The following is a 24,085-nucleotide window of genomic DNA, read 5'->3' as shown; positions in this document are numbered from 1 at the left end:
CAGCCTGAAGGACAACTTTGTCATTCAATATTTCATTGTACACCACTTTCAAATTAAGCATGAGTATTTATGTAAAAATGCTACATATTTCCGTTAGATTGGATCAGGACCGTTCATTGCATCTGTAATGTTGTTGGCATTCATCATATGTTAATGCCTCTTCCATTTCCTCATTCATCGGTTACACTTTCTCATAAACCTCTTGGGCTTCAACAATCTTCCCACCATTCAATGAATTTAATTCATCCTCACATGGACACTCCTAAGATCAAACAAGGTTGCATCGTCTCTTCCTCTTCCACCTTCTCAAGTTCCACCTTATCATCCACCTCTTTAGCTTCAACTATCTCCCTATAAAATGTCTTCAACAAGCTTTCCCCACATAGGCACTCTCAAATCAAAGCACGCACGCAACAGAGAAACACGATTCTACCAACCCTCCGCATCACCTGTGCCAATTTCCATATCAAGGTATAACTCAATCACTTATGTTTAATTCCTTTGATTATATTCAGTTTCATATCTCAATAATCTTTTATTTTATCTCACATCTTCCCTTCCTGTTTCTTTAACAGACAAGTCCTACTTATCATCCTCTACATTACTGTAAGAACTCTCTTTTGAACACTTTTTTTTTGCTTTTCATGTTGGCATTTTCTCTGAGAAATAATTTCTGATTTATAATTCAGGCATATTTTGCTATATATGTTAGTGCAGTTGTTGTTAACTTGACAATAACAATTTTAAATTTTTTTGCTATTGTTAACTTCATTGTATGAATGTGTATTTTCATGACCATCATTTACCATGATTTTAGAAGTCATTGCTGATCCATCTACAGCAAGTTTGCAACGATAGAATGTCACTCAAATCATTTTAACTCTTCTTCTCCCAATTTTCAATTTTTCACTGGTATCTTCTTCTCCCCCCAAACCACTTATGAGTTGCATTCGTCTCTTATTTATTTTTATTTTTTTAATTCACCTACCCAAGATAGACAATCTAAGGACTTCATCACATTTTTTGTAACACATACCTCAAAGGTTTACTGCATTATTTTTTTCATTTTGTAATACATAATTTGGTCTCTTCATTTCTCATAAATGCATATTGTTGTGATTCTCAGATTTCTATTCTATTTGTTCTGTTATGTTACAGTGCCTTTAAACTTAGTTTTTTCATGGTGCCTTATGTCATAAGCTCACATATTCTTAGTTCTTTTGTCATCTCCATTTCATTTGGAGCATACTTCTATTCGTGGCTTAATCAATTGAGGTCCACTGAATGAAAAGATTTCATCAATTGGCAAAAACAAGTATCACCTTTGTTCCTACCATCTGGATAAGGTTAGATAAATGGGAAACCTTGCAGAAATTTAGGCAGGTTAAAACAGTATTATGTTTTTTTATTCAACATTATTCCTCTTATCATATTGGTGGAGACTCTGCAAGAGAGTTGGACTGATTTTTTAATAGAACAATTTTAACTTATTTTGTAATAGCTTTCAAGTAATTTGTGAATTCATAGTTTCGTGGTCAATTGATCAATAATTAGGTTTTTTATTTTGTTGTTAAACTTTAATTGATTTTATGTTGAGCTTTGATTTAATTTGCAATTGAACTTGATTTTTTTTTATCTTACTTTTCAAGATACTAGAGTATTTTTAATCTTCTCTACTGACATTGGTGTGTTATTTTTTTTTGTTCATCAGAATGTCTCTTTGTATCATTTTATTTAATTTTAATGTTTTTCGGCACACTTAAGTACTTTATGTGATAAGGATAATTGTGGTGGTTATATATGGTCAAGTGGTATTAAAATTTTAGAATAGGAACCTCCAATTTGCACTTTCCTGCTCACTCTTATTTGTTAACTACTTTATGTCTTACTTGAAATTGATTGCTTATAGTTATAAGGAATGTGGTTATATATAGTGGGGTGGTGTTAAAAATTGAGAATAAGAACAAGCACTTTGCACAAATGCAGTACTTCCCTTCTGAATACGTTTCATGACCACAAAAGAATGAAGCTTATTGACAGATTTGGAAACACAAAGATTGAGAAAGCTTTGTTGGATTGTAAGAGAACAAATATGAATTATACTTGGGGAGCGAATGGTATGTGGACTGGGCGGGACATAAAGAAGATTATGTCCCGCCCAAAATGAACAATAAGCCTTTGAAGCTAGCCATGGCGGGAAGTGCGACACAACGAGCTTCATTGCCCTCCCTTAGATGATGGGTCCACAAGCCAGCTGGAAGATTCCTTTGGATTTGTCTTATATGTACAGGGATTTGGGCCCTGATTGTCAGGCCCAAATATAGTAAAGGTCCATGTCATGACCACCCCCTCTATAAAAGGGGAGGTCATCCACTTGTACGAAACCAACTTTTCAGCATTAATGAGAATATTCCTTTTATGGTAGTTTTGCTATTTTAGTGCTCTGCTAGGGTTTACTTTTTGTCTTTCTCTTACGTAAGCTTGCCCTAGTACAGAACATTGGCGCCGTCTGTGGCTCTGACTTAGCTCTTCCGGTGACAGAAGGAGGAATTGCGAGCCATGGAGACTCGTTCATGCGGCGTGGGTCGACGCGATCATCGCCGGCGCGGTGGTGGTCGACACGGCGGTCGCGGCGGCGGACGAAACAACAACCGTCCCGTACTGGACGAGCAAGAGCAGGAAGCTTCCTCGGAGGGGGTCCACTCAGTGGCGCCGTCGCCAGCGTCATTGGTGAATGCAGCTCCGGAAAGACCTTCAGATCTGATCGCTAAATCAGATCCAGGTGTTCGGCGGCGTTCAACGCCGCCTGAATATGTAAACTTGGAAGATCTTAAAACCACTGCTCCACGGAGAGCGCAAGAGGCAGTGACAGGTATCACGCCTGCGGCTTTGCAACAAATGTTAGATACCTTACAGAAGGTGCAGTCCCAAAACGAGCAGTTGCAAGCCCAAGTTGAGTATCTCACTCAGCGGCAGGATTTTAAGCAAGAACAACGCCTGGAGGCGGAGGATGTAGTTGAATTCCAACCTTTTGTTCCAGCCATCACTAGGGTGGACATTCCAAAGCACCTGCAAACCATGGCATTAGACGCCTTTTCGGGCGAATCTGATCCTATGGAGCATCTTAGATATTTCAATACCAAAATGGTGATCGGCGGGGCGACGGTTGCGGTAAAATGTCGATTATTGCCTTCCACGTTCAAGGGCATGGCGATGCAGTGGTTCATACGACAACCGCCCTTCTCCATTGATAATTTCACTGATATGTCCACTAAGTTTCTGACTCAATTTTCCGCCAATAAAACCACAAAAGCAACAATGTTTGATCTTATCAGCATACATCAGCAACCAGGAGAGAAATTAAAAACCTACATGGCACGCTTCAGCAAGATGGCGGTGCAGTTGGAGGATGAAAATCCAGATGTCTGTTTGGCATCATTCAAAAATGGCCTTCGGGCGGGAGATTTGAATAGAGACTTAACAAGGCGACCGGCGAAGGATATGATGGATCTTCGCGCTCGTGTTCAAGAGTTCATATTGATCGAGCAAGATGATCAGAAGAAACAAGAAAGAGAGGAAGGACGCAAGCAGTCTCAATCTGGCGGTGTTTCACAGGACAAATCCAAGGCGGGGAAGGAAACCAGGATAGCGCAAACCCCCCGTGTACCAAGACCGGGACCATACCAAAACTCTAAACCTGGCTTTCAAAATACATGGCACAGAAATTCACAAGGTCCCACTGCTGCCACAGCTGGTCAGCCTGGTGCTTCGCCAACGCCAGTCCCACTTACTAAGTTGAATGCACCCTTAAGTACCATTTTAAGGGCGGTTGGGCAGACCAACGTTGTGCAGTACCCACCACCCCCACGGCGGCCGCCAGCTAACGTGGACACCAATAGGTGGTGCGAGTACCACAAGGCGTTGGGGCATACGACAGATAATTGCTGGAATTTAAGGCGGGAAATTGATCGCTTGATTAAAGCTGGCCATTTGGCAAACTTTGTTAAAGACACAGCAGCGCCGGAGGTAGCTAAAATCACTCAAGGGGACAAAGGCAAAGGTAAAGAGATAGTTGAAGAGTTGGGCGATCCTGTTGGGGAATGCTCATCTATTGCAGGAGGATTTGGCGGGGGTGCAATTTCAAGTAAGGCTAGAAAACGCTACGTGGCGGCAGTACACTCAGTACAGGAGTCGAACGAAGGCGAGTGTTGGGTGAATCATTCCCCTATTATATTTACCCCTCAGGATTTCGCGCATGTAATTCCCCATGACAACGATCCAATTGTGGTAACAATTAGGGTTAACAATTATGTGACAAAGAAAGTATTCTTAGACCAGGGATCTTCGGCGGATATCATCTATGGAGACGCCTTTGATCGCCTGGGACTAAAGGAATCAGATTTGAAACCATACAGGGGAACTTTGGTGGGATTCACAGGGGACCGTGTCAGTGTGCGGGGATACGTCGAAATTCCGACTGCCTTTGGAGAAGGAGAGTTTGTCAAGAAGTTTCAAGTAAAGTACTTAGTATTGGCGTGTAGAGCCAATTACAACGTACTCTTGGGGTGAGACACCCTCAACAAGGTCTGCGCGGTCATCTCAACCGCTCATTTAACTGTTAAATATCCCGCCTGCAACGGGAAGGTCGGGATATTGCGTGTAGACCAGAATGCAGCAAGGGAATGCTATTTGAGAAGCGTGGCGCTCTATGGGCGAAAGGCCGCCAAGGAGAGCCATCGAATTACAGAAATCTTCCCACAAGAAGGATTTAGCTTGGACCCAAGAGATGATGCTGATGATTTTCGCCCACAACCTCTGGAAGAAACCAAGCAGGTGCAAGTCAAGGACAAGTTTCTAAAGATTGGCAGTGGTTTGACAACAGAACAAGAGGACAGACTAATCACCCTTCTGGGTGATAATCTAGATCTCTTTGCATGGACCATCAATGATGTACCAGGGATTGATCCCAAGGTGATCACTCACAAACTAGCCATACGACCAGGGGCGACCCCAGTCATCCAACCAAGGCGAAGAATGAGTGAAGAAAAGAACAAGGCTGTACAATTAGAAACTGAAAAATTGATCAAGGCCCGCTTCATCCGTGAGGTACAGTACCCAACGTGGCTCGCCAATGTTGTAATGGTCAAGAAGGCCAATGGGAAATGGCGAATGTGCACGGACTACACAAGCCTGAACAAAGTGTGTCCCAAAGATTCGTACCCACTTCCCAATGTTGACAAACTTGTGGATGGAGCTTCAGGGAATGAACTTTTAAGTCTCATGGACGCTTATTCAGGCTATAATCAGATTATGATGCACCCCTCGGATGAAGAAAGTACAGCATTTATGACCAATCAGGCGAACTATTGTTACAAAACAATGCCTTTTGGTTTGAAGAATGCAGGAGCTACGTACCAACGGCTTATGGATAAAAAATTTTCAAAACAAGTAGGCAGGAATATGGAGGTGTATGTGGACGACATGATCGTAAAGTCCGCCAGGGCTAGTGATCATGGGGGCGATCTCAAAGAAGCGTTTACTCAGTTAAGAACATATCAAATGAAGTTGAATCCTGAGAAGTGTTCTTTTGGGATCCAGGGAGGAAAGTTCTTGGGATTTATGTTAACATCAAGGGGAATAGAAGTGAACCCTGATAAGGGAAGGGCGATCTTGGAGATGAAAAGCCCAACAAGTGTAAAGGAGGTTCAGCGTTTGACAGGGCGAATGGCCGCCTTGTCACGTTTCTTGCCAATGGCGGGTGACAAAGCGGCCCCGTTCTTCACATGTTTAAAAAAGAATTCAAAGTTTCAGTGGACAGAGGAATGCGAACAAGCTTTTACCAAATTGAAAGAAACATTGGCCACATTACCAGTACTCTCCAAGCCAACACCAGGCGTTCCATTAGTGCTCTATTTAGCGGTTACTGACAAGGCGGTAAGTACGGTGTTGCTCCAGGAAGAAGGAAAAAAGCAGAAAGTTATATATTTCGTGAGCCATACTTTACAGGGGGCAGAATTGCGGTACCAAAAAATTGAAAAGGCGGCTTTGGCGATTCTGAAAACTGCAAGGCGCCTCAGACCTTACTTCCAAAGTTTCCAAGTCAAAGTTAAAACTGATGTTCCCTTAAGGCAAGTACTTCAGAAGCCTGATTTATCAGGGCGATTGGTTAGCTGGTCAGTTGAGCTATCAGAATATGACATACAATATGAGCCAAGGGGCCAAGTCACAGTCCAGAGTTTAATTGACTTTGTGGCGGAATTAACACCCACTGAAGGAGAGAAGACTCAAGGAGAATGGGTCCTGTCTGTGGATGGATCCTCTAATAACACTGGAAGTGGGGCGGGAATAACAATTGAAAGTCCAGATAAAATGATCATTGAACAGTCTCTCAAGTTCGAGTTCAAGGCGAGCAATAATCAATCTGAGTACGAGGCTCTGATTGCCGGCTTAAGGTTGGCCATTGAGCTGGGAGTCCAGAAGTTATTTATCAAAGGAGATTCGCAGTTAGTGGTTAAACAAGTGAAAGGCGAGTACCAGGTGAAGGATCCGCAACTGTCCAAATATTTGGAAGTGGTGCGCAGATTGATGATGGAGGTCAAAGAAATCAAAATAGAACATGTCCCGAGGGGACAAAATGAGAGGGCTGATGTGTTGGCGAAGTTGGCAAGCACAGGGAGATTGGGCAACTACCAAACAGTCATTCAAGAAACCCTGCCTCGCCCGAGCATTGATTTGGTAGAAATAAAGTTCAAAGCTGTAAAGTCAGTCAGTGAGGGCGAGCTACCTTGGATGGAATCGATTAAGACCTTCTTAGAGAATCCACCAAAGGAGGATGATTTGAACACGAGAACAAAACGCAGGGAAGCCAGTTTCTACACACTGGTGGATGGTGAGTTGTATCGGCGGGGAATCATGTCTCCTATGCTCAAATGTGTCGATACCAAGGACGCCCTCGGAATAATGGCGGAAGTCCACGAAGGTGTGTGTTCTAGTCATATCGGCGGGCGATCCTTGGCAATAAAAGTGATAAGAGCAGGATTCTATTGGCCAACCATGAAGAAGGATTGTTTGGAGTATGTTAAGAAGTGTGAAAAATGTCAAGTCTTTTCTGATTTGCACAAGGCTCCACCAGAAGAATTAACAACCATGATGGCGCCTTGGCCGTTCGCCATGTGGGGGACTGATATCTTAGGACCATTCCCTGTAGCGAAGGCACAAATGAAGTACATCATCGTGGCGGTTGATTACTTCACTAAGTGGATAGAAGCCGAGGCTGTGGCGACTATCACAGCCGCCAAGGTCAGGAACTTCCTGTGGCGAAGGATTGTTTGTAGATTTGGGGTCCCCATGGCGTTAGTAATGGATAATGGAACCCAATTCACAAGTAGTGTTACCCAGGAATTTTGTGCAGAAATGGGAATCGAGATGCGATTTGCCTCTGTAGAACATCCACAAACCAATGGGCAGGCTGAGTCGGCTAACAAGGTTATCCTGAAAGGTTTAAAAAAGAAACTGGATGAAGCAAAAGGGCTTTGGGCGGAGGAACTACCAGGCGTTCTTTGGGCATACAACACCACGGAACAGTCAAGCACAAAGGAAACCCCGTATCGTCTAACTTATGGAACTGACGCCATGCTCCCAGTGGAAATTGAAAACCAAAGTTGGCGAGTGGCTCGGTTTAATGAGAATGACAACGGAGAAAACTTAATAGCAAATCTAATCATGCTGCCCGAGGAACAACGAGAGGCTCACATAAGAAATGAGGCGGGAAAAGTGAAGGTGGCAAGAAAGTTCTCAACGAAAGTAGTGCCAAGAAAAATGAGGGTAGGAGACTTAGTGCTCCGAAAAAATACAATACCCGATAAACACAACAAACTTTCACCCAACTGGGGCGGGCCTTACAGGATTATTGGCGATGTTGGAGGAGGAGCTTATAAGTTGGAACAACTAAATGGTCAAAAGGTTCCACGAACATGGAACGTCTCTCATCTAAAGCAGTATTTTAGTTAATAGAAACAACAAATGTAAATGAAGTCGCACTCTTTTTCCCTTTCTTTGGAAAGGTTTTTAATGAGGCGACAGTTGTAATGAAGGGACAATTGTTCCCATACGAAAGAAAATTAATGAAAAGATCATTTCAACAGAATCGCATATATTTTTTAATTTATATTACGAGTTCATGCAATGCAAATCGTATCAAGGTATGCAATACCGCGAGTAAACCTTTCGGAATAAGAGAGTATCGCCTTCAAAAGTTAAAAGCCTTGGCAATTCTGGTGGCCACTAGAAACCAAGCCTCGTCGAAAAATCGGCTAAGGTATGTAAACCAAAGTAACAACGAAAGTTGGAAACAACTAAAACAACGAATGAACTTAAAATGATATCCATTTAAAGTAGGGAAAAGGGGGCGATGCCCATACATGATTTGGAATGAAAATAAAAGACAGGGCAATGCCCAAAGAAAAATTTCAACTTCATAAAATAAAAACAAATTCAAGCCAGGTTCTCGTTGTTGGCGTTGTTGCCCTGGCTTGTCCCAGCTTGAGGATCTTCCTTCTCTTGATCCTCATTCCTGTGCTGCTCATTCCCATCCTCGCCATCTTCTTCAGGCTCACTCTCATCATCGAATTGGGGAAGGAGGTCGAGGCTAATGTCATCATCACCAACTACTTGACCATCCTTGATCTCCTTCAGCCACCCAATGCGGGAAAGATCAAAGCCCGGCTCAACTACACTGATCTGCTCTTTGGCCGCCAGAAAGCCTTGAGCATATTGGAGAGAAGCACGCCCTATGATGGAAGCATTCAGGCGATCATATTTCTATTCCAACTTCTGATATTTGGCTTGAATGGCAGTGTGCTTGTCATTTATGGCTTCTTGAAGAGACTTGGTCTTTTGAAGAAGCAGGTCCGAAGCAGCCAAGTCTTCAGTTAACTTAGCACACTTCTCCTCAGCAGATTTCAGCTTTTTGTTGGCAGTCTCAGCATCAGTTTTAGCCCGCTCATAGGCTGTCTTGTAATCAGCTGCCTTCTTCTCAAAACGGTTCTTGGCTGAGATCAACTCCTTCACGCACTGAGCCATTCCCGCCACAGTACTGGCGGCAGAAAGCGCGTGATGGATCGCCATGGAAGCAATGTTGGGGGGGCCTTGACCGGAAATGTCCTTGTGAATCCGGTTGTCAAAAGTACGGGTCATGAATTCCAGACCATTGAAGTGAGGATCCGACAAGTTCAGCAAGGGGGGAGGAGCCTCGCCACCAATGGCTGAACTAGGGCCAGCTTGGTTAAATGGAGTTGGTGGGCGGTTGGTCAGCGCGCTTGAATCTTGTTGAGGGGGCGGGACATTGTCATGTCCCTTCTTTTTCTCAGCTGGATGACTTTTTGGATCGAGAGTCGATTGGTGGAGAGGCTTACCACCAGCAGCACCTGAAGTTTTTTGACGTTTAGGGTCCCTGACGTTGTCAGAACCCGAAGTACCTTCATTCTTCTTCTTCTGCTCAGTTTCGGCGGCCCTCTTCTTCGCCGCCGCGGCAGACTGGGCTAGGTATTCCTTCATCTTGATTGGGTTCGCGTCAACCTTGCCTTTTCCCATCGTAGCTGTATGGAAAACACCAATTAGACGAGATACATGAACAAAAAGAAAAAGAAGTTACGTACAAAGATTATAAACTTACTAAAAAATTGATTTAAAGTGCCAGATTTCGACGCCTCAATCAAGTCGTGACCAGAAATTACTGGTAGTGTGCGGAGGTAATCGGCGACGCCTTGTTCAGATTCATCCAAGGCGTCGTATGAAACGGATATTTTTCGGCGAGGGTTCTTTGTCCAGTAAAAAGGGAAGAGAGGGTTATTGTCGGAATCTCGGAACAAGTTCTTTATTTCGGGCGACTCCATAACTTTAAAGTATTTCTTCTGCCATACTTTGTAATGGCTTTTAAGGGCGGTGAATCGACTCATGTTCTTACGGGCTAATAGTGGAACCCATTTCACAGAAGTAGGTTTAGTGGTGACTGATTTATAGAAAAGGAAGAACAAAGGATAGGTTGGAGTGAAACTCAAGTGTTCACAAAGAATTTCAAAGCAGCGGAGAAAACCCCAGGCGTTGGGCTGGAGTTGGCAAGGCGCCACATTCAGAAAAGAAAGAACGTGACATATAAACGGCGAGAAAGGAAGTTTGATGTTCAAGTCTAAGAAGAAATAGCCATAAACAAAGAAAAAATCGGGCGATTCATCGGCTGGTTCTTTACGCAACAGAACACAGTCATCTTCGCCACATGGGAGGACATTCAACAGATGATCTTCATTATTCGAGGTGGCGGGATTTATCTTCGTGAACCCTTGAGCAGATATTCGAAGCGAACTAATGCTCCCAACGCTGCTCCAGATAGAATGCAACAGACATTTATCTTCAACTAAATGCACGTCAGAGCGCCATTCAGGTGAAGACAAATCTCCATTAGAGGAGAGAATTGAGTCTACAGAGCCGGCGGGACCGGAATCATCATGGGTAGAAGGCGAGGAGTGAATTTCGATTATAGAGGGGGCGACAACTTCCTCCTCCGTGGAGGGTGAAGAAAGTTCTAGGGAAGAAAGGCTAGCGTTTGGTAAAGACATGCGAGGCAGTTTCATAAAAAGAAGAAAGAAGATGAACAAACTAAAAGTAAAAAGAAGATGAACAGAGTCAAAAGAAGAAAGAAGATGAACAGAGTCAGAGAAAAAAGAAGTAAACGAAGAATCTCAAGAAAGAGAAAAACTAACCAGGGGAAGAACTGTGGATTTGAGAAAGGAGAACGTCGGCGATAGGGGAGCACCGCGCAATGACGACGGCCGGAGGAAAAAAAAAGGTTCACCGGAGTTCAAAGAAGAGAATGAAAGCTGCGGTGAAAAGGGTTTTCAGAACAAAAGTTTTAAGAAAGTGAAAAATGAAAAGTGAAAAGGGGTTTTTATAGAAGGAGGAAAGAGAATGAGTGGGGGAAGATCGTGGGATTGTGGGATTTGAAATTCGAAAAGGTAGGAAGCGAAAAGACATTACTCCTCGAGACGCACAACTGAAAATTGCATTTGTAACAAATGATGACGAAATCCCGGAAAACAAGGATACGTGCGTCAGTTGAAAAGACGTGATTGACGGTTATGATTAATGGCGACATATCTTTGAAACGGCAACAAAGGTGGCGAAGCGTGAAAATGGCGATGCAACAACGAAAGTAAAATGGCGATGAACGAATAAACAATAGAGGCGAACTACTAGGTAACATGATGAAGACATTTCGACTCATTACTCGAGTCTCATGTCTTGGGGGCATGTGGACTGGGCGGGACATAAAGAAGATTATGTCCCGCCCAAAATGAACAATAAGCCTTTGAAGCTAGCCATGGCGGGAAGTGCGACACAACGAGCTTCATTGCCCTCCCTTAGATGATGGGTCCACAAGCCAGCTGGAAGATTCCTTTGGATTTGTCTTATATGTACAGGGATTTGGGCCCTGATTGTCAGGCCCAAATATAGTAAAGGTCCATGTCATGACCACCCCCTCTATAAAAGGGGAGGTCATCCACTTGTACGAAACCAACTTTTCAGCATTAATGAGAATATTCCTTTTATGGTAGTTTTGCTATTTTAGTGCTCTGCTAGGGTTTACTTTTTGTCTTTCTCTTACGTAAGCTTGCCCTAGTACAGAACAGTATGAATTCTGGAAAATTGCTGAATTTGGGAGGAGAGTATTGGCTTTTGGTGTAATGCACAAGATTTTTATGTGAGGGTCATTAAGGCCCCTTGAGTTAGTGTTTGCCTAAAAAAATATTATTTGGTTTTCCTTTTGTTCTTCTGAATTTCTAATAGTTTTTTAAAGCATAGAAAATGAGAATTAAAATGCTATGGAAACTGCTTTAGGGGAAACTCAAACATATTGAAACTGAAATATAAAAAATTAAAATCCTAATTTAATTTTTTATTTGAGTAACAGAAAATTTTGTGGGATATTTTTATAGTTTATTTATTAGGAAATTATATAGTCAAAAAATTAATATGTAATTTGAGTTAATTTTGTTGATTAATTAAAGGTTAATGAAGAATCATAACAAAGAAAGAATTGAATAGTTACACGTAGTATATGATAATATATAACGCAAAACTATTCAGAATTTCAAATTCAAAAAATGTAACGGCTGAAATTGGGCACATGTCTTTGAAAAATTATTTAAACCTCACAAAAAACAATAATTTTTAATTAATTACTTATAAACTTTTTTTGGAAAAAAAAACTTGAAGGAGGCACTTCTACAATAATGGGTATGTAACAAAATGCATTATTATTTCACTTTAAAATGTTGACTATCACTATATTCCAAAAATTAATTTACATTGATTATTTATAATTCTAAAACTAAATTATAATCTTTTTTTTATTACAAGAGGAAAACAAACTAAATTCTAATCTAATTTAATTTAAATTCTAAACTAATCAGAAATAATTAATTAAATCCTTTAATTTTTATTCAGTTACTATATTAAAATTAAATTACACTTAAAAATGTTCTTATTTTTTATTCTACCGTTAAGGTTTTAATGGAATTTGGAATAAGTATACCCTTACTTGTACTAATATTTAGGACATCAGTTTTCTCTATCTTTTTCTCACATGCCTTGAGTTCTATTCTCTATTCCCTTATGTAAAGCTGGCACTTTCTTTTGCGACCTTTGCTATTGAGCACGACAAATGTGTCGTTAAATCATTCACTATAATGTGTTAGGAAAAAACAAAAAACAAAAAACAAAAAACAAACATTCATTAATAAACTTACAAATTTATGATTTCTTATATCTAAAATAAATTTATTCTTTTAATCCATAAAATACCTTTTAAGAAATAACACATTTAAAAAAACACAAAAAAAACAAAAATGGATGCACGGGTAAAAAATACTAGTCTTCATATAAATAAGAATGTGTTATATAATAATTATATAAACATATAAAGACATAAATATGTAAGTACGAATGATATGATATATGTACAAATAAAATTATATGTATTTGTAAGTATTCGGTTTGGATTGGATTGGTTCGGTTTTAAAAATCAAATCCGAAATCCGATCCAATCCAATAAAAAAATTCGGTTTTCTCAATTTTTGATCCGTTCGGTTTTCGGTTTGATTGAATTTCGGCTTTTTTGGATCGGTTTTTCGGTTTGCATTGGATTGGTTCGGTTATGAACATCCCTAACCTCATCCACTAGGGTTTAGAGAAGTGGTTTTTCATGACAATCTATAAACTGCACCGCCGACAGTAGTGACTAATCTCATAATTGTGAGTGAGCTCACCGCTCTTTAATTGGGGTTTCACATCCTTAAAAATAGAAAATGTCAAGAAATTGTATTTTGGTTACATATAAATAAGTGTTGTTTGATATATGTTACTATAAAAATTATTCAAGAAAATAAGTTTTATTCTCAATTTTTAAAATAAAATCCCAAAACATGTCAAAAATTATTTCATATTCTTAATTTGAAGGTTTCCAACTCAAACAGTTAAAAAGAAGAAAAAAAAAGTGCCTCATTCGATCCTCATTATTAAAAAAAATTAGAGGTATAACACTGACATTTTTATAAAAACAAACTTAGAGTTTGTGCTGCGGGTTTTTTTTTTACAAAGATATCATTATTTGATTGAATTTATCTTTCTTTCCCCTTACAATGCATTATGATAGAAGGAAAATAAAAAGGTGAATTAAAGGTAATTATAAAAAAATATTAAGTCAAATATTCATTAGAAACACATATAAGTCACTATATGTATATCAATATCAACCAACAACACTACCTGGTTGGGAAAGAAGATGTATTCTTAGGAAGGAAGTCGGTTACGTTATTTTACCGAACGACGTACAAAAGAAAGAGAAACAAACTTATAAAAGAACAACACTGAGCAACAACATCCACCAAATAAGAAGACCTCGTAGAAGGGTTCTTCCACCAACGATACAGTTGTAGACACTCAGTCCCAAAAAAAAAACATTGTGGATAGGGATGGCAATGGGTCGGGTAGGGTGCGGGTTTTGCCAAACCCAAACCCAAACCCGAAATCAAAAACCCACACCCGCACCCGCACCCGAACCCGAAATGGGTGGTGAACTTAAACCCACACCCGAACCCATTGGGTTTCGGGTTCACCCGACCCGTACCCACACCCGCACACAACCTCAAACAAACAGTTGAACTCGGAAACCCGACCTGAAAAAGACTGTGAAGAGAGCTATATTATGTAATGTAACATTGTAATTGCCATGTTACTGTTAAATTAATATGTAAGATGCTGCATATATTGTATTGCACAAGCAGAATACTTAGGTTTCACTTATACAGATCCGGGTTCGGGTAGGGTTCGGGTGCGGGTTTGGCCAAACCCAAACCCGAACCCGAAAGTGATCGGGTAAAACCCGAACCCGAACCCGAACCCATTTAACTCGGGTTTTCACCCAAGAAATCGGGTCGGGTCGGGTCGGGTGCCCATGGGTTGCCCACACCATTTGGGTATAGGCTCCAATATTTTCAAGTCGCAGAGAAAGCTGGGTGTGGTCCCTGTTGGAGATACGTTAGGAAGAGAAGCGTAAACAACAAATTTTCGCTGAAATTTATGAAGTGGATGGAAATCAGCGCATTTGCCATCCATTGGCTTTTTCTTCCGCGGAGATAATGATCATTGGATAGCGATTCCATCATTGGTGGCACTAACAAAAACGACACCCCAAGTCAATCCACTTCGCTTCCTTTTCATTTTTCAACATCAAACATGCCCTTTCCAATATTAGGTTCCTTTTTAAAAAACGAGCCTTGTATATTAAAATTTGATAAGCTTTGTAGTTGATATTTGATAAATTTGATTATGACTTTTTTACATAGAGATTATGGTTCCTCATTAGGTGAGGGTTCAAATTACCCTAGAGTCAGTAAAATTCCAGTTTTTTTTTTTTTGAAGGCAGTAAATTTCCAGTTGATAGACAACTCTTATTAAGGAGATCTTCGACGCTCCTACCAGGAGTGAGTCTCTGCTGACCTCTTCAGCATGTCACTAGCGCCCTACCTAATAGTCTGGATGTGTTTTCTCTCCATTCTACCATTCTTATGTAAAAAAAGAAAGAAAAGTGAAAGTTTCAACTTTAAGTTGACATGTTATATTTTGATTGAGGAAATTTAAGGAAAGATGTGTCCAAAGAAATTAACTATATTCAATTTGGGGAAATTTTTATTAAATAAATAAATAAAAAATCAGGAGTTTTAAGTAAAATAAAAATGGAAGAGAAACTTAGTCTACTCAAACAATATTATATATATTTTCCTGTTAACCAAAAAAAAAACAATATTATATGACCAAAATTACACATCAGCAATATTAGACGACCAAAGGTGCTCTAAATAATTTAACAAAACATATGGTTAATCAGTCCTTTTCTTTATGTGTCATCATCCCTGTTATTTCTCACCTAACCCTTAGTTTGCTCTAATAAACTCATTTTTGAAACAATATAATTTCTTTATGATCAACTAGTTAGAATTGCTTAGTTGGGCTTGGGTTCCTTTAGGTTTCGTTTGGAAACACAGCTTAATTAAGCGTTTATGGTCATAAATGCTTATAACATTAGCGCTTATTCATAAGCTATTTTAAATTTTTTATTAAAATAAATCGAAAATAAGTTATATATAAGTATAAACTATTTTTCGTAAACAATCCTGGATAACTTATGAAAATAAGCTCAAAACGGCTTATGATAAGTCATAAATTGTTTGCATAAGTTCTCACAAACACTGACATAAGAGTTTATGCTATCAGATAAGCTCAAATAAACTCTTTTAAATGAGGCCTAGTTCCCTCTCCTTAAGTGCTTACATTAGATTAAAGGAGTGTAGATTTTTTTAGAAGAGGAAAACGAGAGGAGTGTAATTTAATTTTTTTTTGTTGGTTGGTTTTAATTTCGGGTACTACATCTTTGGCCTCCTAAATTCACATAGTACAAAATAATTACTATCATAAGTCAAAGATTAAAGGGCCCCCGTGTACTAGTGCTGTAGCACTACACCATCAAAATTAATTGACTTGGAATTTTGACTTGGAAGTTGAAACTACTCCCTATGATCAATTCTCTCTGTCGGCACAAGCCATAAAATGCAAACATTATTTACTGTTCTTCTTCAACAATATGTTTGAGAGATAAATTAATTAGAAATTAAGCAAATAATTAAAGGAGAGGGGATATTTTATTGAGTTTATAAGTTTTTATAGGAAAGATAATAATTTTTTTACTAATTTATAAAAACTAACTATTTTTCTTAATCATAGAAAATTTGGTAAAAATGACTTATAATTTCATTATTTGATCCATCATCCAACTACACTTTCTACTCATATTAGAACACATTTCAATACAAAGAAAATACATTTTTGAAGTAACAAAAGATCAAATTAAAGAATTTTCACATCCAATTAAACTGTAATTTAAAGGACCAAACTCTAATATAAAGGGAGCACTTCCCTTGTGTGCAAAGAGCCAAAGACACACTCCCTTGTCCTTTTAACATCAGCAATGTCAAAGAGACGCCATCACATCACTAATAGGAGCCAATAATTTCACATCACACAACACAACAAATCAAAATCAATAATGCTCCCAAGTAACGCAATGGAATAAACAATCAAAAAATAATACAGAAAATAAACTAATGCTATGTTTGGTTGGAGGGAGAGGAATCGATTTCCGTATTTTCCTTCCCTTTCCTTTCCTCTCCCTCAAACCAAACAAAGCCTAAGAGAATACAAGATCCTTCTAAAAAGAGAAAGAAAATAACTAGTATATAATACAATGAATGTGCTAACAACTGTCACCGACTTAAAATTCAAAAAGTCTTCATCGCAATTTACACGCGTTTATGTAATAATGGATCATATAATATAATTTTGAACAAAAATCCCAAAAAATAAAATTAAAATCCAGAAATAAATTAAGCAAAAAATAAAAATAACACAGTGTTCACACCTCTATTGCAGCATCATGATCATCTTCTTCATCCAACCGTCCATTTCCAGATCTTGAATCTGACATCAACATTGCATTTCGCGTTCGAGGTCGACGCCGTCGCAGGTTTCTTCCCTGTCGGAAGAGTGACTCTGATTCCATCACATGAGACTCTGATTCCAACTCGAGGAGTCTTCAATTTCCCCATTGTAGCCTTCACCTTCGTGTCGAGCTTCACCTTCAATGGCAACCCGTTCTTGCTCTTCATGCTCGCCTTCAACTTCTTCGCAGCGTCAGCATCCAACTCATGCCCACTGCTCGAAATCGAAGATTTCAGCAGTGTTGTGTTTTTCTTGCCGTGATGGAAAGTGGGTATGGTTCCGTCGCCGACGTCGACGTCGCCGGAGAGTATGGTGATGGAAGTGGGTAGGTAGGAGAATGCGATGTTTTTCTTGTTGGGGTTTGTGGCGGCGACGGTGAGGTCGAATTTGGAGGAGAGGGTTGAGGAGGAGGTGAGGTTGAGGTAGGAGAGTTTGAGGGAGGTGACGGAGAAGGTGGGGTGGTGGGGGCGGTAGAGGAGGTAGAAGGCGACGCCAGCACCGCCGATGATGAGGAGGAGGATGAGGATGATGAGGATTAGCCAGAAGCAGAAGGTGCAGAAGCAGCGGCGGCGGGTGCGGCGGTGGAGGGGTTGAGGGCGGTAAGCAGGGCGGTTGGCGCCGTAGAGTTGGGCCTTTGTGGCGGGGAAAGTTGGGTTGGTGGTGGCGGTGCCGTTTGTGGCGGCGGTGGTTTTGGCGGAAGGGTAGACCCTGTCTGTCATGTTGTCGGTGAATGAAGAGAAGAGGGAATTGTGTTACTAGTAGTATTAGGATTAGGGATTAGTACTTTATAATGAGTAATAATATGATGACAGAGAATAATAAGAAGAGAAAAGTGATTCTTTTTTGGATGTTTGGGAATGGAGAGTGGACAAAGTAAAAGGAGAACGTGCTGCACAGCACTGGGAAGTGGGAAGGGTTTGAAATTTAGGGTTTCTAGAGTCGGCAGTCATGAAATTGATCTCCTGAGATTATGAGATTATGTTAAATGGATAAAATCTTCTAACAAAAATATTTCTCCGTAGGTATTGCATAGAAATATTAATATTAGATATTTAAGGAAATTAATTATCTATCGATTGTGTTACGTCTTGTAGGTGGAGGGATGGATTTGTGGGTGAGAAAGAGAGGATAATTACTTTTAATGATTAGCATATTGTTTTAAGTTGACCATGGATTAATCATCGGGGAAAAAAGTTAACCATGGATTAGAATAAATTTATTTTCACCCACTTTGGTCCAACAAAACATGTTAATTAGGAAAAAGGAAAATGTTTTTGTTAACATCAATTCTATCCTCACCTTCAAGAGATAGAAAGAGAAGAGCGTAGTGAAATATGAGTGATATAGAAATATAGACTAAGTAAGTGAAAATAAGATAAAATAGAAATTTAGAGATATGAGTATATCAAATTGTTATGAAAAAAAGAAAGAACTAAAACAAGAAAACAGTGAAAAATAATATGAAAGAAAAACTATGGTGCAAATGTATCCAAGTTGGGATTCCTAGTTTGGATTTATAATTTGCAACAATGCACAATAGACTTGGAGTTTATTTATTTATTTATGGAAATTGCAGCATTCATAAGGATAACAAAAAATACATCAGCTAAAAGCACAGCTTGAATTTGAAAAGGGAAATTAACCCAACAATATTGATTCGGGTACTATGCTGCAATGGAAGCTAGAATATGGGTCACTTTATTAGCTTCCCTCTGCACATGTTACAGTCTGAATGAAGAAATATGAGCTGCAAGCATTCTGCAATCCTGCACCAGGGGCTCCAACTCTGTATGACCTCTCCCACTGTTGAATTGGTTCACCACATTTAGAGCATTAGATTCTACTACCACCATATCCAACTCCAGAATTTGAATTCTTGCAATTGCCCACTGTAATGTTGTCGTTTCTTCCATTGCAGGTCCCAACTGGTGCTCAAGAAGGGGTGTCTCTGCATACAGGCAATTCCCATCATGATCACGAATCACTATAGCCATACCCAAGCTATCAATTCCTATCTATCCAGCATCGACATTGATCTTCATCGTTTCATTGTTAGAGTTGTTATTATTATATTTTTCAGAAATTTCATAATAATTATGGTAGCTCATATATTCATTTTAAATTTATTTTTTTGCATTAATTAGAATCATGATTTTGCTTTATTCCTTGATTTTTAGGAATTTTAATTATATAGGGGTATCAAATTTTTTTGGTGCTTCGAAAGATTGGTATACATTTATTTTGAGAGTATATTAAATTTAAGAAATTTGAACTTTTTAAGAATATAATGTATCCATTCATGTTTTATTTAAAGAATTACTTTATTTAAGATTTATTATCTTTATGTTATTATTTTTTTAACATTATCCTTATGTTATAAATTTTAAGTTGAACTTTGAAAAATAATTAGATTTAGAGAAAAAAAAAAATTAACTTTGAAGATTGAATAAAATACTCCCTTGAACATTTCAAACAATGTGAAACAAAAAATAGAAAATCTGAAAAAAAAATGGGAATTATAGTTTGGATAAAAATAAGTGAGGGAGGTCCAAGGATCAATCCATTATTGGTACAATTTATCTTTCTAATGTACCAAAAATAGATATTTAAAAATTCCACTATTGTGGAGAGAGAAATTAGTGGGATGTTAAAAATAAAACTCAAGGGAGACATAAAATGGAATATTTCAAAAAATAGTAATTAAGGGTAGTTCTAGAAAAATTAATACTCTCTAATGTTACTCTCTAATAATGCTATATATGTCACTACTTTAATTTATTTTTTTGTTTATCTTTCATGGGGTTTTTCGATTTTTTATATGGTTCTGCGTTTACAAAACAAAAAAACAATTTAAGTACAATAATTGCACCTAACCCGTCTCGCGCTTAGTCACTCGCGGGATTCGGATAGGGGAACTCTTGCCAAAAGTGTTCGCAATTGCTCTTTCATTTGGTTGAAAAGTGAGATCCTTGAGTGCGGGCAATTCATGGTGCCCATGGGGCTTTCTATTTGATTGTATCGAAAGGCCCAATGAATTGGACTTGTACACTTTTAAGAGAACATTAATTATATTTTAGCAATGCACGTTAATTTAATTGAGATAGAAAAATTGAAGAGTAAGAATTAATAAAACGGATAATGGGTGCATTAGGAAGTTATGTAGTAATTTAATAGAAACAATAACATGAATACCAATTCTTAATTAATATATTGTCAAAACCCTATGCTTAAAGTGACAGATATTAAGAAACATAAGTATAACATTCTTTTTGTTGCTTCGAAACAAAAAACCAGAAACCTAAGGTGTAAGATCAAGTTTTGATCGAGTAGTACAACTCTATGTTTTAATGATTACAAGTTAACATTTTAGTATGAACAATTATGGTACTCTAACGTGTTTTTCTGAGTATGCTATTTACAGGCTCTGACCTCAATTCAATCTCACACAAATCAGAAGCACTTTGCATAAAGAGTGACCCAAGCAACGCTTTCGCAACATCTATGCTCACTCTGAACAGTAGAAATGCTTCAGAAGATCTGAAGTCATACAAGTTCTGATATGGACTCAGTCACTTGAAGTTCTGAAGATCCAGACGGTCTGACAACCAAGAAACTCTGAAGGTTCAGATGTTCTGACGGTGTAGAAGACTCTGAAGATCCAGAAGCTGAAAAGTGGAAACTCTTATGTCCAGAAGCAAGATGACTCTGAAGACCATGTACTTCCCTCTGAGTTTAGAATCAGAAGATACAACGGTCAGAGGATCTGTGCTTCCCTCTGACTCTGATCAACTAGCTTCACAAGTTCCAACATGAAGCATTCCCCTGATCAGAAGTCTACTAGGTTTAAAGGTCAAGTCACTATCCAAGTACAAAAGCAAATGTACTATCCTGACGACCTACCTAACATTCTCAGCCACAGCAGAAGCTGGAATTTCCAGAACTGCCCTCCAACGGTAGCATTTCCATGCAGCGTTCAAACCCTAATCCTTGGAGTATAAATAGAGGCTGAAGATTGAAACATGCGGTTGGAAGAATCTCACACGCGCAAGCTATATTCAAAACCTTCTAAGCATTCTTTAATCTGAATTCATTGTGTTTACTCTTAGCTTTTCAGAAGCAAATTCTTTGTAAACATTCTTTCTTAAACAGTTGTTTAGTTACCTTTAGGAGATCAAGTTTGATCGGATCCTAGAGAAGACTAAGAGAGTGAATCTCAGTGTGAGCTAAGTCAGTGTAATTGTTAGTCACTTGTAGGTTTCAAGTGCAGTTGTAACATTTACCTGATCAGTGGATTGCCTTCATTCTAAGAAGGAAGAAATCACCTTAACGGGTGGATTGGATTAGCTTGAGGGATTTATCAAGTGAACCAGGATAAAATTCTTGTGTGCTTTTCTATCTCTTATCTTAAGCACTTTGTTCTCGAAAGATTTATCAAAATCCTTAAGGTGGAAGATTTATTCTGAAAACTTTATTCAAACCCCCCTTTCTACCGTTTTTCATACCTTCATAAGGAACCGTGAGAAAGTCATTCAATAGGATGGTTTCGAGCTCTGTAGCAGACCTATCAATAATCAGAAGAAGAGGAGTGAGCACGCCTTTTGGCAAGCCAATCCACAGACTCATTCTCATCTCGATGTACCCATGAAAAACTGATCCTCCAGTTATGATCAAGCAAGTCCCTATTGTCTCGACATCTCCAAGAAGAGAAGCCAAATCAGCACCATCCACCTCGCAGAGAATTTTCTTGAAGCCACGAGACCATGCAAGCCCCAAACTATGAAGCAACGCTAAAGTATCTGCTAAGAACAAATTTCCCCCACCCTCATGACTCTTGAAACCCACTAACCAAGATTTATACATGTTGCGTATCAAACCACCGCCACCCATACAATTAACTCTATCTTGATAGCTTTCGTCTGTATTCAATTTGACAAATTCCCTCGGCGGAGGCAGTCATCAATGACTTAACATATGATCACCACCATCCTGGTATCCTTGCAATTGAAAGAACTGTAGGAAACCGTCGACATCATGGGAGATGTTGTGCTACACTGTCTGCAAGGACGAAAGTTGCTCATCGAATATCATGTTGCGTCCGTCGCAATATAATTTTGATAAAATGTAATCTATTAAAAATATTTTTAATGAATAAAATAAATGTAAGAGAAAATAACTAGTTTTTTTATTTTAAGAGCATTTAATTTTGAATATTTTAGAATAATTACTTCACATATAAAATGATGCTGTTTAAATTTTTAAAAGATATTCGGCTCTAGATTAGGTGATGGGGTTATGGAAAATGGGTTAGGAAAAGGCAGATGGCAACATTCTGACTAGAGTCTTTAGCTGTATCCAGCTCTTTGCTTTTACATTTTTTCTAGCCTAGATTTCCAACACCGATAACATGTGATTAATTTTTTCTTTGCGAGTTTTTCACTATACGATAAATAATTGACTATGAAATGAACTCCATCCTTAAAATAAAGAAGGATTGAATCTTAGCCTCATGATTAAGGGATAATATAAGCTAACTGCTATTTCACACCTTATAATTTTTGCTCTCACATTGAGCACGTAAAGAATGCTCACGCTTATCTTATTATATACTTAAGATTAAGACTGAGTCAACTTTCTACTCTTATATCAAATTAAAAATTTGGTAGTAGTGTTTTATAGTAAGGTGGAGACTATCATGAAACATTAAACAAATCTTTCAACTACATGTATTTTTTAACCAATATTAATGGATAATTTAACTTATTCAGCCTCAACTTATTTCTAAAAAGAACATTTTATTACCTTTTACAATAACCACATGTTAATAACATAATCAAGTTTTTTTTAACCAATAACATAATGAAGTTATTTTAGAATAATCTATTTTCAATTTTCATTACTCAACAACTTATTTTTACCCCAATTTTATTTTTTACCCATTACTAGTGGATTTTAAATATTTCATGAAGGTTGTCTTGTACGAGGACATGAGTTGTATTCTTGTATTTATAATTGAAAGTGTGAATAATTAACTGGTGAGTACAGCTACGTGATTAATGCTCTTACATTAATGTTTATAAACTCACTTTGACTAGTCTCTCAATTCTTAATTGATGACTAATTAAATAAAAATAAAAATAATTACCCATTTACATTGTTTAATAATTGCAATTTGCAACTGCAATGAAAAAAGCAATTAAAAATTACGGAAGACATTAACACCAACAAAAAAGGCCAAAATTGCTAATATGTCAAGAAGCAAAACTTCAGACGAACAAGTTACGAATTTGGTAATTAATAGCAATGAGTTCAAGTGTTTGGTGAACATTTGCTAGCATCCCCTGTACATACACATACACATACACATACACATACACATACACAAGCCTATCAAAAAAAAAAAACATACACAATAGCACCTAATTAGGGTATAATTATGTACCTTAACATTAACTCATTATTAGGAGTGCTTTCAATTCAACCAAACTTTTTATTAATTTACAATATGAACTCTATATAGTTTTACTAGAACTTTACAAAGTATACTTTCAAAAAAAAACTTTATAAAGTATCAATTTGATTCAAATTTGCTCCGGTCTCAAACTCATCAAAAGAGTCTAATTCAATTATTTTCTCAAATCAAACATGCCTTAATAAACCAAAAAGCCAAACCTGCCATTTAAATAATAAAATTAAAACTCTAACTCGTAGTCCAAATAGACTCGCCCGCGCGGCCCAAGTTCGATTGGTTTCCTGGACCCCCGCCCCCTCTGCCTCAAACTGGTATTGCGATTAACTGTGATGGCAACTTGAGTGTGGATTCGGTAAAGGCTGGTTTTGGTGGTTGTCATGATTGTTCATACGCTCAGGAAAGATAATGCGTGTGCAGATTTTCTGGCTAAGGCGGGTGCGAGTCAGCATAGCGTGTTTGGGTTGTCGGATCCCGCGGTCAATATCATTCCTTTGCTCTTTGAGATGC

The 24,085-nt window shown here is 38.5% G+C and overlaps 1 protein-coding gene across 1 annotated transcript; it reads right to left on the bottom strand.

Moving 5' to 3' along the window:
- Nucleotides 1-16,817: 16,817 nt before the first annotated feature.
- On the bottom strand, nt 16,818-17,946 carry LOC130748773 (NDR1/HIN1-like protein 6). Its single transcript, XM_057602018.1, has one exon. It carries the CDS (start codon nt 17,826-17,828, stop codon nt 17,058-17,060), a length of 771 nt encoding a protein of 256 aa, XP_057458001.1. The 5' UTR covers nt 17,829-17,946; the 3' UTR covers nt 16,818-17,057.
- Nucleotides 17,947-24,085: the final 6,139 nt, after the last annotated feature.

The sequence above is a fragment of the Lotus japonicus genome, chromosome 3 (assembly GCF_012489685.1).
Source record: "Lotus japonicus ecotype B-129 chromosome 3, LjGifu_v1.2".
Classification (NCBI taxonomy): Eukaryota; Viridiplantae; Streptophyta; class Magnoliopsida; order Fabales; family Fabaceae; genus Lotus; species Lotus japonicus.
Note: the sequence above shows the minus strand (reverse complement) of the source record. Positions and strands in the feature narration are given on the sequence as shown.